Source organism: Tachypleus tridentatus, chromosome 2 (assembly GCF_004210375.1).
Source record: "Tachypleus tridentatus isolate NWPU-2018 chromosome 2, ASM421037v1, whole genome shotgun sequence".
NCBI classification, from domain to species: domain Eukaryota; kingdom Metazoa; phylum Arthropoda; class Merostomata; order Xiphosura; family Limulidae; genus Tachypleus; species Tachypleus tridentatus.
This window is the reverse complement of record NC_134826.1, coordinates 62874504-62889537: the sequence shown is the minus strand read 5'-3', so window position 1 is coordinate 62889537 and position 15034 is coordinate 62874504. Positions and strand designations below refer to the sequence as shown.

Here is a 15034-nt window from a genome sequence, read left to right as displayed (position 1 = left end):
ATGAGCAAGTTATCACAGTAGTCCATAATGCAGAGTACCAGTTTCATTCCTCTTGCCACAGGAAGAATCTAAGTGATGAGGAATATCATTTGACCTGTGACCATAACCAATTTCAGTTCATAATAATCAGTTATGGCTTTTCACACAGCCAGCTAGTTTAAATGGAGAAAGAGTCTGATTGGTTGCCACTCATACTGTGGGATCAAGGAATGTCTTACTGTTATCACAGTTAAAAGGTCTGTCTTCCATATATATATATAAAACAATGTGGCCAAGATTTTTCTGCCTTTCTTTTGTACTTAAGAAAAACTGGTCCATTTAAAAAAAAAAAGTGAAGAAATTGAAAGTTAGTCACCGTCTTTCACCTCTAGTTTTAAAACCTACTCAACAAGGCACAAGGCTATATTTCACCAAACTATTCAAAATAAGTGCACAAAATATTGAAAATTTTAAATGCTAAGACTGATATAGTTCATTTCTCAAACACTAATTATTGTATGTTAACCATGATGCTCCAGTTTAAAACTTATAGTTACTGCAGAAAGATAATGACTCACTGACATGTAACTTGGTTATTCAAGTTTAACCCATTTGCAAGTTCCAGTGAGATAAAACATCATGAAAGTATCAAATACTACATCTTTGAAAATAAATAATAGTCCAAAACTTTAATGTCACTGCATCCTCACCAAGAACCATTTTATTCAAATAGTAAACATTTATTGCCTGTGTGCATGTAGAAACAAGTCCTAATGTACTTCAAGTAAAATTAACATCAATTAACAAGGTGTGATGTGAATCCAAAACTACTACTGAAATTTATAATAAAGAAAAACTTGACATTTGAACTTAATGCCACTTTTGAAACTGCCAGAATATTAGAAAATTAGTAAAATTATAATCCCATTTTTGGTATCTGAATGGCATGAACTGTTCTTAAAGTTTTTACAAATAAAACACACATACATAACACAGCAGGTATGGACAGGCTACACTTTATTACTGTTAAGAACATAACATGCTTCCTGAAGGAAGGAATATAACATTTATGTTCAAAACCTCAGCTGCCCCCTACAACAAACTTGTTGAAGAGTTTGTCCACTGAATTAATGCACAGTAATACACAATATTTCTAAAAGTGAAGTGACTGTCTGAAGTTTCTTAATGCAAAAGCCAACTAAAATAGAAAACTTTAACTTAAGTTTTATATGAAGTTGCTGGTATTATGAAAATATACAGGATATTACAGATCTTTGTTCAACCAGCCCATAATAGTGAGTGCAAAACTGTAATTTTAAGCAGTTCTCTTTCTTAAAATTGAAGCAAACAAAATGAGAAGATAAACATAAATAATGAAACAATACACTGTCTTTGGTAGGCATTTCTTCCAACACGAGTTTATATTGTAGCCCTAAACGTGTACAACAAATAAATGGAAAAACTATTAAAAAAATAACATTTTGCTTAGTAATAACCAGCAAGATAAAATAACAGCTTCAAAAAACATGGAGCCAATGCACTGCACATGTATACTGAGAGACTTGAAAGACATATTTCTCCTATTAATTATGAAGTCTATTTGGACATTTTATGTGCATAGATGTATATATATATACACATGTATAAAAGAGAGTACATACATAGATAAACAATCAGCATAAATAGCTACATATTAAATGTCAAATATTCAGGCAAAAAGAAAAATAGCATTAAATAGCTGCCTGTCAAAATATTTTAATGATGCATACAAAACTATTTTTCAGGCACACATCAGTATCTTAGTTTGAGCCAAAAACATACAAATGACCTTATGGTTTTCCTACAATATACCACAATATCTGAGATAAGCTCCTTTCAATAAATAACCAACATCTGATATCATGACTACAAGAAAAACACTAGAAATTCACTTTTTAACTCTTTCACTGCAATGGGCACAATTCTATCCATTTTTAGAGCAGGAGTCTAGAATTTTGATGGGTATTTCAAACTTCATTAGGTTTACCAGTTTCAGAAAAAGAAAAATATGATTTTGCTTTTTTATTGTGTATCTGAAAGTAAACTCCACATTTGGAGAATTGTTTATGTATAAGTGCAGCAGTGAAAGAGTTGCTGTAGGTAAAAAAAAATATAAAACATTCCTTTGGCAAAAAAAATTAATTTGAATGCTGACTAAATACAATAATTATTACTTTTATGGAATTTTGTATCAAATGAAGAGCACCTAGGATATAATGCTTTACAGCTCAACACTATTAATACACATGCACTAAACCAGGAACTTGCATCTTTGCAGATGTTAAGTGTCTTAGTAGGCCTAACCAGATGTTGAAGTGACAGCTAAAACTATTTGTAACACGGTGATCAACATTCATGTACAACAATTACATAGAATAACTAATACTGTTTAATTCAAGCACATTATATTTGAGTAATATGAAAAGTTAAGAAATGCATAATTTACTAATATGAAAAAACACCTTCAGAAGGTAGATTTTTTTAGTTCCCTGAACAAAGAAAGTCTACTCACTGAAAGTATTTAGGTTACAAGTTATTTGTTACATCTGTAATGAATAAAAGGTTAATTCCAATCCAACAAAATATTACTGTATTTATTAGTGATGTTTATACTATCTGATTTTGAAATTTGTTAACAGGAACAATAGATTTGAAAAAATAATTTTACTTTCTCTGGCTTATTGTGTTATAGCAGATTTAATAAGAAACTATGTAGTTCACAGTAAAATGGGACAGCAAAACTTAAATGAATTATATACAATCAAATGCACATTTCTTTTTTATGCAAAATTAACTAAAAATATTAACAATCAATTTCCTCTTTTAACCTAGCTACACTAAAACAAAAAATATCACAAGTAAATTTATGTACCTGAGAATGTTTTACCATGTGATTATTATATTTGGTGTTTTATTTTTTCAAAACTCCTAACCAATGTGTTTTGTTTCTTCATGATGCAAAAAAAAAACTTTTTTTTTTTAACTATAGTAACACTTTTTCTTTGGTACTTCTTTTTGTCAAGTGAACATTATTTGTGACTAATGATAAGGGTTTCAACATTTTATTAGCCTAGGCACATGCAAGTTTATGCTTTCCAAAATGCTTGGCTTCCTCTGTTTAGAGACAAAGCAAGAAATATAAAACTGTTATATGAGATGTACATAATCATAGTGCTTAAGAAAAGTCTATTTGTATACAGTTGAACAAAAGAGCACAAATGACAATATTATGCAAGTGTTATTTGGTACATTAAAGGGAGATGAAAATAAGCCAGACAAAATATCATGTTATTTTCATGCTAAAGTTCAATACTATTTTCCAGAAAGTAACTCAAAAACTTGCACACAATTTATTTTGGTTTATACAGCACATGTCTGGAATGTGAACATATTTGCAAGTACTGTAGTTTGAAATTACATGTAGTGAGACTGTTAAAACAAAGATTTTGGCACTCACAGTTGAACACTAGATTCATACATTTTACTTTTGTAAATTGAAAAAGGATTGAAAGCTTCTTATTAGTTTAAATATGCAAAAAAACAGTGTGACTTTACTATCTTTAATATTCAGTCAACAAGTTTGTAATCTTAAATTTTCTAACATTTATTTTTAAAAACAATTTTTTCAGTGTAGTAGTTTATAGTTTTTATAGACAAACTTAAATGATCCTAACTTAATTTTTTTTTTATCAGTACTACAGAACTTCACATTCATACTCCTACTTCCACATTTTGTCAACATTTATTAGGTTTTTCTTTCTTATTTCTTTATGTGTAATATGAAAAGTTGGAAAGAAGTAAGACATTTATATAACTCCTACCTAGTCTTTCTTACCTTGCAGATGTAACAGTTTACTGCACTGTTACACCTATTTTAACTGTATTCATGAAATCAATCTGATTAAACCTACCTGGTACATTTAAAGATTATCAAGACAATTTCTGTTTGTGCTATGAGACAGAGCAACATTTTCCTATGTTATCCATCAATTATCAGCACAAGTGTATGAATTAAAGTACAGTAGTAGCATATACAGCTTACAGTAACCACTAATTTAAGTACAAATAAAATATTATAATGTAGCACAAGAAAAGATTGTGTTCACATTTATAATACTTGTGTGTTATACTTCACTTAAAAAGTGACTCCATGAAAGAAAACCCAGCCTAGGAAATTCATGAGAACCCATATTACAACAGTGGTGAACATAACCTAATGTTCTCTAAAATAGATAAAATGAAAGAATGATTACTCTCACCTTTTGCATAAATCATATATCAGTTCAGCAATGACAAAGCCACAGTTTTAAGTATTTAGTATACTAAAAACTTAATAAAACTTAAAATTTTAAAACATTACCAAAATACTTTCTACAAATGTGAATTCAGACAATGAAATTACCATGACTACTAATATCACATCACAGAGGACAGCCACAACCAGAAAAAGTCACAATCTCTTACTACATAGTACCAACTAAACATATCTACTTCAAACAGTTAGCAGAGTTAAGAACAGTTGGCTCTAAAAATTACTTACTTACTGATAAAACTAACATTTGAATAAATGAATTAATTATACATCAGCTATGCATTCTAAATAAAAAAATATGGTTCTATAGGATATAACAGTAAATGTAATTAAATATCATTGGAAAGAAAAATAAAACCAAGAATACATATATAACAGTTAACATGCAAGAGAAAAAACACACAAGCCTTACTTGAGTACAAATGAAATTTCCAGGAAATATGCAATATCACATTAGTCTTTCTCAACTAGCTCTCACAAATCTACTAAATGAACTTGCATATTTCTATCCACTACAACCACTACCTGTGAAAACAATAAATGTTATTTCCAACGATGTCAGCATACTCTCTAAATTACATTGGAATTGTAGTTTTGCTTAACTCTTACATGTGTGATATTTCCTTCTAAATTTCTAAAATAGTTAGCAACCATTTTATAAACAATGCATTTTACAATACACAAAAAGAATGGCTAATAACCACAGAACTTTATAATCTATTATTCAAATAGTAGCTAAAAATAAGGCATTTGGAAGAATAAAAATTAAGATTGTATCCTGTTCTCTCATTTCAATATTTAAGTATAACTGCAACATATAGATAACTATTGTGTGTAGTTGTTTCGTAATTTTATTTTCCAAGTTACTTATCCATTATGGCAGTAACTCAATACATCATAAAAAACAAAAATGAAAGCTGACACACAATTTTAAGAATAACTTTCTCCAGTAACACATTATAAAATTAAACTACAATTCTATGATCATAATGTCTACATTCACATCTTTGCAAAAGCTATTCCAATACAGATATTTACTCACTGACAAATGGCTATAACCTAATGCATTTTAACACATTCATACACCCAAGGTGCTAGGTTAATGTTTTTATTCAGAACACACAATATAAGCTTAAAACACTACCAGATGCTATTTCTCACAAAACTTTTTACAAGCAGCTCTGTCTTCATGATGCTTAAGGTATTTTCCTTTTTAGCATCAAACAAAATTTATCTTAACCGTTAATTGTATTGCGATAAATCTTTATCTTTTAAACTAATTTTTGGCAATGACTTCTTTCAATAACAGGATTGCCTCAATGTTAAAATATATTTTTTAAACATAGAACAGAACACAAAACCAGATTCCTGTAATCACATTTTAGAAATAGAAAACAAATAAACAGAATGTTTATTACTAGTTTCAAATGTTTGTAACCCAAGTTTTTAGGGTTTACGTATGTATCAATGTATAACACAAGAAAACCTAATATTTAAAGACCATGCTTAGCTGAAAGAACACAAGAAAAACTGAAAACAGTCTGACCCCTTAGCTTTGCTTCACTCTTAAAACAATTTTACATACATAGTAAGTAAAAATGTAAATATTAAATCAAGTGGTACAAAGTAAAGTATTGACATACTACAAATATACACAACACTTGAAAAAAAACTTTGTTGCAATGATTTTAAAATAACAAGTACTTGTTCAAAAATAAATTACTGCATACATGTAGTCACAGCAAAGATGACACTCTACATGAAGTGTTTGAAGTTACATTAGTGTTACAATTACTTCATAAAAGTTGCTGATCTAGAAGAACAGCCTTAAATGTATGTTTATACACACACACAGCTTAAGACTACAATTCATACATTGTTTCACAGATAAGCATGCTTAAACAATGGTATCTGATCTTAACAAGGTGAAATAAACATTTCTTCACACCTACTTACACATATACACTTTTTGTAGATAAACATGATGTACAACCCTAAATTTAATGCAACCATGAGAAAAATACTATAATTCAGTTCTATTTAGTATAATCTAAAATCATGCAAATAAAGTTTAACTGCTCTCCAATTCTTCAACTATAGAGCCTAACCATTTTTTGTCTTCAGTAATTAAAAATATCTGAAAACAAATTTGAAAAATCACACATTTTTTTGTTTTAAACTTTCTTCAGTCAAGTTCCAATAAGCAGACTGTCAAAATTCTTTTATTGTAATTACTTACATCAGTTACTTCCATAATAACACTTTAGTACTGAAAGAAATTTCAGATATACTCAACCTTTGCTATCATTTAAATTTACTTAAGTCATCCTCTCTCTTTCTTTCCCTTTCTCACTCATTGCTACCGCAATTCTTAATTTGATGAAACATCTTGTTAAAACAACAATCTTTAACAGTACTTTTTCTTACATAACCAAAGAACCGTCTTCACCAGTTTTCAAACTGGTTTCACCTTTATTAACTATTTTCTCAATAATTACACTCTTATGTGGAAAAGGAAGAGCACGTGATGGCAGAGATACCTCTTTGAATTTCATTTTAATAATCACACATTAACTTTAAAAATTATGTATTCCCATTACTGTTACTCACACATGCCTATCTGAAGACAGGATCATAGGAAGTAGAAGAAAAATGATAAAAGTTACTACTGTATCAAAATCAGGATGAATGGATATCAGTGTTTTTGAGATTCACTTTACAGTTGAGACACTAGACTAACATTCCAAAGGAGGCTATCTGATGCAAGACATTGAAAATGCAAATGGCCTGAAAGAAACAAACATCTCTTATTGTATACTAAGATGAATTTGTTCAGTACTAAAAGACTATGATGATATATAGTAAGAGACAAGCTGTACATTAAGTAAATGGAGGTAAATGTGTGAAAAGATATCCACATATTGCAGCTCTTAAGATATTTTACTCATGTGCTTGAGTTAACAAAGCCAAGGACATTCCCATACATATGATATAATGGGATGAAACTTGGAACTGCTTGGACAAGTCACTAGGAAGTTGATCATGAACATAAGATGTAAAGAACAAATGAGACAATTCTTGGTTAGTCATACAGAATAAACAACTCGTACTAAAAACAATTTAAACGTTAACAACAAAATTAGTGTTATATAGAAAAAAAACTCCTGAAAAGTAAGAGAACTGTTCCTTTCTTACCATCTGGGACAGAAAACCATAATCAGATAATAATTACAGTTTATTTTCAGAAAAAAATGCACTACTAAAGTCTGCATGAAGTAGAACTGCTTACAGATTAAAAATTGTTTTTGTCAAGAACTGAAAAGCCAGCAAAATGTCCCAAGGAAAAAGGTTTGATGACAAGAACAATTCATAAAAAATACTACCCCAAAATGGCAAACCAGCAGGTTCAGAATAATAAAAAAAAATAAAAAATACTACCCCAAAATGGCAAACTGGCAGGTTCAGAACAATAAAACTTGCACAACAGAGCCCTAGATAGGAACAAAGAATCTATCATGTACAACTTGACCAACTTTTAAATGGTATTCTGTTTGGAGTGATATAAAATGTAAGGATAAAATTACAATAAGACTAGAGTATTCAATGAGAATCTTGAGAAAAAAACTAAATGGTTTTAAAACAGATAAAAGAAAAGTCAATACTGAAGATTTAGCTCCAGATTTGACTGAGGTTCTAGGATGTCAGATGAAAGAAATGTTGGAACAATATCAGAGGCACCTCTTAGAAGTGTTCATATAATGAAATGAAGGGCAAGTGTTAACCAGAAGGAAATTCTCAATAACATCAGTAAGATTTACAATGAAAGTAAAAGCATCTAGGAACAGCTCACTCAAATAAACTTTGAATCTTGAATACACCAGATTAAGGAAAGATAACTGAAATTAATAGCAGAAGCATTGAAGATGTGGATGTCAGAGTATCTTACATTGTTTCCAAAAAAGTACGAGATTGAATACCATTTTGTGGGAAAAAATCTGGTTTGTGCGAAACAAATTATCAGCCAAAAGGTTAATAGTCTCCAAAATATTACTGACCCTTATTTTTATTTAAAGGATTTGAGCCCGAAAGAAGAGCCTTACTACTTCTAGGCAAAAGATACGAAAATGAGTAGTTAGTTACTTGTGGTGCATAATAAACATGTTGGCTGTCTCAAGCTACTGTATTTCTTTTTGAACAAGAGACTAAGAACTCAACCACATGTAGCACTATTCACATGTCCTCAGATTTAATGTATTCTTTAATTTTTACTAGTGACTAAATGCCCTGAACTGGTAATCACACATCATGGTTCCCTGTGGAGTATAAAAGCATTACTGAATAGGTGTTAGGAATGTTTGAGCACTTCCAATGAAACATTCTCAGATGAATGATTTTTATTGAGCTACCAAAGAATAATTTCACTTACTGTTTATGAAAACTAAATTAGAGAAAATAACTTGTCTCTGAACATTTTCTATTGAAAAGATTTATCCTAGTCTATGGTCTTGAAGGAAGTTGTACCTAGAGGTAGATAGTGTGGTACCATAACCACAACACTAAATAAGGAACAAAAATCATCTAAGCTGATTAGACATGTTAGAATATACTCTAAAGAAAGTACCTAAAAAAAAAACTAAGTGCTTTGGAGGAACTTATAAATTAACTAAAGGAACAGTTTCTAGGATCTATTAATTGAAATAAAAGTGGTTTTGACACCTTGATCAACAAACCTACTTTCATGATTTAGAATCAGGTTTCCTGGAAAACCAACAGAGCCAATTTTCGGAACATACTATCAACCAATCATTCATGTAATGATGAAAGCAAAAATGGAACCAATGAAGCTAGCTGACATAACCCTACCTCCACCATGTGATTGGTTAGCTGAAGGAAACCAGAGATATGAATCATATAAGACAGTTCAAGTACTTAACAATGCTCTCTGAATGAGCTGGATTTATATTTCAAATGTTTAGGAAGTGGAAAAAGAAAAGGTAGTCTAAACAAAAGCATCAGGAAGGGAACTCCTTTTCAAATTGGCATGTATCTCTCACAAATACCATATAAAACACCATATAAATGGCACTGATACTGACAACAGTTCCACCACACTTCCAGTATAAAGCCATACACAGAGATAAAACATTTGCAATAAAGGGTTTATGCACACAGGAAATTTCAGAACATGAATTACACTGGACATGAATAACAATGGATACAAAATACATACAAAGAATAAAGATATTAATATCACAAAACAACTGTAATAATAAGTTTAACATATAGCAGGGTTCCTACAGCTGTTGCAAAAATAAGAATTCAAGGGCCTTTTTACGACCTATACTCAAAACTGATAGGGCTCTCAAATCCTGACATGAAATTTTTCTAATATATTCTTTCATTAAAATGCCCATCAATGAAAACTGTCAGTCTCACATCTCACAAAGCTTAAGATTCACATTGGCTAAAAAAGAACATGAACAAACACGATTCTGACAACCAAAGTAAAAACAGCCAGTACTAAAATTTTTAAAAGTAATTTACTAATGCTTTCCAGGATTAGAAAGATACATGTGAGCACACTTATGGTGTTGGAGTGTAGTGTTTTCAGAGAAAGTTGTATTTTATTGAAACTAATAAAAAATTTAAAAAATTATTAAAACATAAGTAACTTTTTCTTTCTCTAAAGCTAACTAAAGTTCGCTGTAAATCACAGCTATATATACACTACCTTATGGTTCCTAGTGATGTATCACTTAACTTTTACTTAACAAAAGCCTTTTGACACGTAATTCTTTTAACCTAAGATACTTTTATATATTAGCTTTCCAAGACTTCCTTCTTAAGTGTCACTAAACTATGCAGATGTTGTCCATTTCAACTTTGCCATGAAAACTCTGCATAAAACATCTATAAAACAATACAATAGAAATTTATGAGCTAGTCAACAGAACTGGACAAAGGAAGATTTTTTAAACTGTACATTCATTGTTGTTTCAAAGCTAATGAACTGGAAGTAAATAACCAAAGACAATACTGCTAAATTTGGTACAATTTTCCCAACAGTGAAGCTGTTGTTCACATATAAAAACTGTTTGTCAATTTATACCTTGCTTATAAAAACTTGAAACAGCTAGTTAATATTCAGCATTGTGTTATAAATGTCACATGATTGAGTAAAACACACGAGAGGTTTTCTTTGTTTACCAGTGATGATGTTAGAAAAACACAAGGTTAAAAATTTCTGATAGAAATGAATAAAAACCCTATAACCTAAGCATTTTCAAAAGATAGACTTTTTTTTCTTCAAGACAGTTTGCCCCTAAAGAAGAAAGGTCTACCTTTTGAAAGTGCTTGGGTTATAGGGCTTTTATTCATTCATTTCTTTAACAGTTTATTTCTACATGCAAAAATGTACATGGTTGAATTGGTAAATGATATTCAATGACCTTTCTGTTATAAACAAATACATTTTTTCACAATAATTTACAGTACAAAATATCAAGGTTTCCATTCTCAGCATCACATTTCACTGGAAGGGCTTGTAAGCTATATATACACATACTTAAAGCTATGATAAATTTTTCAACACATTTCTAGTTTACTACAGCAGCTATTTAATCACTCCCTCTGATAATATCAGTGGTTACTGGCAACCACAGAAATTAAAATTTATAGCTATCATTCGTAGGATTTTACACATGGCTCCCTCTAGTTCCTTTGTAAATGTATAGCAACAAATTAGGTAACAGAAGCTCTACTGAAGTATGAATTTATCTGTATGCAGGGTACAAACTGTTGCATCTATTAAACATGGATAATTACTAACAACACCATTACAAGTCACATTTGCTTCACACATTTTAGCTACTGGAACAATATATAGTTAGTTATTAAGATTCTGAGAGAGAGTACTCAAACATATGACAGTATATTCTACCAGAGTAACTGACAAATTGGATCCCCAAGTATGACATGCATAGATTTCTAATTTCACATCATAATTATACATTCATGAAATGAAATTTTGGTTCACATGCATCAGAAAAGTAACAAAATGCATTAATTTTAGTGTCATAATGCCACTACAGACTTTAGGGTAGTCAAACATATATTTTTTTTAAGTAGATGTTAGATACATTAACATTAAATGTCACAAACCATCTTAATACAAGTAGTAGTTAATTTCATGGCCCCTTTTCAGAGACCTCAATCACATAATTGTCAAGAGAAGAGAGCTCCACTGGATTGATTTTTCCATTTGTGTGTAAGATATTAAATAGGTGACCTGTTAGCTGGTCAAGTCTGATTAATTTGGCCTTCACACCAATAAAGTGTATATTAAAAACGAAATAGCTTTAACCTTGTTATCAAGCAGCTTGTCTGTAAAGAGGCCAGTTCTTGTTCATAAGTTTATTGCATGTTTAAAGACTAACAAGTAGACTGCTTGATAGACTACAGGATGTCTAATTGGACTGGTATTTACTACATAGCCATCATATACACATATTTTAAATAGTTCAAAGTTTCACCCTCAGGATTTGAAACCAAAATGCTTTGAGCATTCAGTTCTGAAATCCTATGGAGAACCTTGTTCTATACAATAATATGTGTAGTGCAAGCAACAAAGACAAAAATCCAGAGAAAATATACACAACTACTGAAATTTAAACCATCATTTTGTGTCAACATTTGCAAAGTTTATGTTCATAAAAGCATACCCTGTCTAGTCCCAGCTATTAAAGTTTACCATGTTGGTCAATGATGAATTATTAACCATTTATAACACAATTTGTTCTTTTAATGCAAGTATGTCTAGATCTCCTTCCAAAAGCTGAAAGTGTAATAAATACATCTAATAAAGAGAAAAACTATTGAGAATATCTGTGTAATATTCTGCAATAGAACTTCAGAAACAGTTACAATTGACCAGTAGGTGATACAAGTAGTTATTCTGATGTCAAGAAGTTTAACCCTAATAAATGCAAATGTTTTGTTTGTAAGAGAAAGTAATTCTTTTAAAAAAAACTCCACTTTCTTTTGCATCTAAAACTCTTCAGATTTAAAAAAAACTTAATCATTTAATTTACATTTACAGGTAAGATGTATAAATTTATGTTGCAATTCAAAATAGCTTCACCTTCAATTACACATGTTGAAATTTAGAATATTATAAACAAGTACTATACTTAAATTGGGAAAATACTCAGTAATTTTCTTAATATCTCAGCCAATGTTCTATATTTAAAATAAGTAAATACAACACAAGCTAATAAATGTACAAACTAAGATACAAAAATATTAAGTACTGAATGTAATTTAGTCTAAGTTTCTTCTTGTACATACATTTCAAAAGAAACTTCTCCATGCTGGTGATAATCATATAACTAAAATAAAATTCCATTTCAGTATTTATGTCTGTTATTTTGTTAAAAAAACTACTACAAGAAAGAACATGAACAGCTAGAGATACAGTTAGCTGTACATTGTTTAAAATTAATATTAAATAAACAGTCCAACAAGCATAGAAAATGTAAAAGTTCTGAATATTTTTCCGTCAGTCTCCTTATCCAAAATGAACATGTAAATAAGTTAAGTCATTAAGACTTAAACGTTTGACAACTTGTCTCAAGAAGACAATCTGTGGCATAACACTTGCATGCATACATAGAATCTATCGCAGTTCAATGATCCTTGCATAACACATTTTTTTGAAAGAAAAAGAAACTTGTGAAAAAATAAGCTTTCCAAAAACTTTCTACCATAAAGACCTACATCTTGGGAAATGGCTTCACTAGGTACAGTTTTTCACCTTGTGGACTTGTGTAGATTGGCACTTGTTTGTAGTGTTCAACAAGCCCATCTAGGCCATTAAACCTACGTTGACCAATACAGTAGATACCACTTTCCACATGGACTCTGAAATGTTTATTTCTGACAGGAGCCTTAACAGATACAGAAAAATCTCCAACCTAACAATAAAAAGTATAAAAAGGTTAGAGGATACATGTCTTTACATTTGCTAAATATCATATATACAAAAAATGCTGTTTAGTTTCATTAAAAAGAGAAGAAAGAACAAAAATTAATATTACAAACAAGTCTACAGTTAATTAGTGAGTTTTGAATATGGTGGTGCTCTTCAAATAAATGCAAATAAAAACTTCAAACTCAAATGCATATATTTTTAACAAAATAGGAGTCAGCATCTACAAGAAGGATAACAAAATATACATACACATTATTAGCATTCTAATATTCAAAAAAATGTAATGGCTACAGTACTTTTACAAGTCTACAAACTGGACTATTTCACACTGCTCATTGAGTCCTCTTAGAGTCAAACCATACATATGTGATAAATGATTAAAAATTATTCAAATTCTTGTGCAAATTTAAGCATAATTACTGTGTTTCATAGTACCTTATGCCAAGTTCTTTAACTGCTGAATTATTTTTAAACACTAAAATCCTGAAGTGTGACCTTATAAAACAGTAGGAGTGCACTAGTATATCAGTAAGCTACCAGCCAGGCAAAGATATTAGGAGAAATTACAATACTGGCCATATTTGTTGTTAAATCTGACAATAAGCACATTTTTGGTTGTTGTTGCACAGTAAACTGACACATCTAAACTGTTGAAACAAGAACATATTTAGTACAGTATAGAAAATATGACTGCTATTTGCCATAAATGTCTCAAAAGAGCAGTTTGGAATTTTTTTGAAATATCCGAAAAACAAGAACATGGTTAATTGAAAACTACCTGCTGCAAAAATTTCATGTGGAAGCAACATTAACAAAGATTTCAAGAAGCTGCCTATGCAAATGTTGTTAAAACACCTGGAACAAATAAACACAGAAAACACAACTGAAGAAACTGAAACACAAAATTCAAAACAAGCAAATGACAGATTTATACATAACCCTACAATACCTTGTTTGATGTATGACAAAATATTAGAGGAAACTGTTGATGGGGTATAAACAAATGAGTGAGCTTAAAAGATTTGAAGATTTTGACAAAACTTTGTAGACGTGTATATTATTTTTCATTATTCTATCAAAAATGGTACACATCTGTGGATAATGACAGACATATAGTAAAATTCTTTTTTTTTTTTTGATAGATGTTTGTTTGTTTTTGAATTTTGCTCAAAGCAACTGTGCTAGCCATCTCTAATTTAGCAGTGTAAGACTAGAAGGAAAACAGCTAGTCATCACCACCCACCGCTAACTCTTGAGATACTCTTTTACCAACAAATAGTAGGATTGACCATCACATTATAATGCCCCCATGGCTGAAAAGGCAAGCATGTTTAGTGTGACGGGGATGTGAACCCACGACCCTCAGATCACAAGTTGCATGCCTTAATCCACCTGGCCATGCTGGGCCAATAGATGTTAATATGGTCAATTTTGCATGGTAGAGGCTTGCACTCTGCCAAGTGCCCCTTTAGTTAATGTTAATTTTTATTTCCTGTACTGCTACATAATGTATCAGTTGTTTTTGACTTTTTTTTTGTCTCAATCTGTATCGCTTACAAGCTTATTCACACAGTATTTTGCACCCAAAATCTGTTATTTATTCTCTGAAATGGCCATATTGTTGAGGTGAATTTTGTAGAATAAATTGAACAGTTTTAGTCTGACTTTTTTGGTGTAGTTTTCCTATGGTTTTCAGTTAGAACATCAGCATTTAA

At 30.5% G+C, this 15034-nt stretch overlaps 1 protein-coding gene across 1 annotated transcript in view; it reads right to left on the bottom strand.

Moving 5' to 3' along the window:
- Positions 1–979: 979 nt before the first annotated feature.
- The window catches only part of LOC143243973 (SH2/SH3 adapter protein dreadlocks-like), a 30639-nt gene continuing 16584 nt past the window's right edge, over positions 980–15034 (bottom strand). Inside the window, exon 3 of the mRNA XM_076487876.1 lies at positions 980–13302. Coding sequence (XP_076343991.1) covers positions 13102–13302 — 201 coding nt within the window. The 3' untranslated portion in view covers positions 980–13101. The remainder of the gene's footprint in view (positions 13303–15034) is intronic.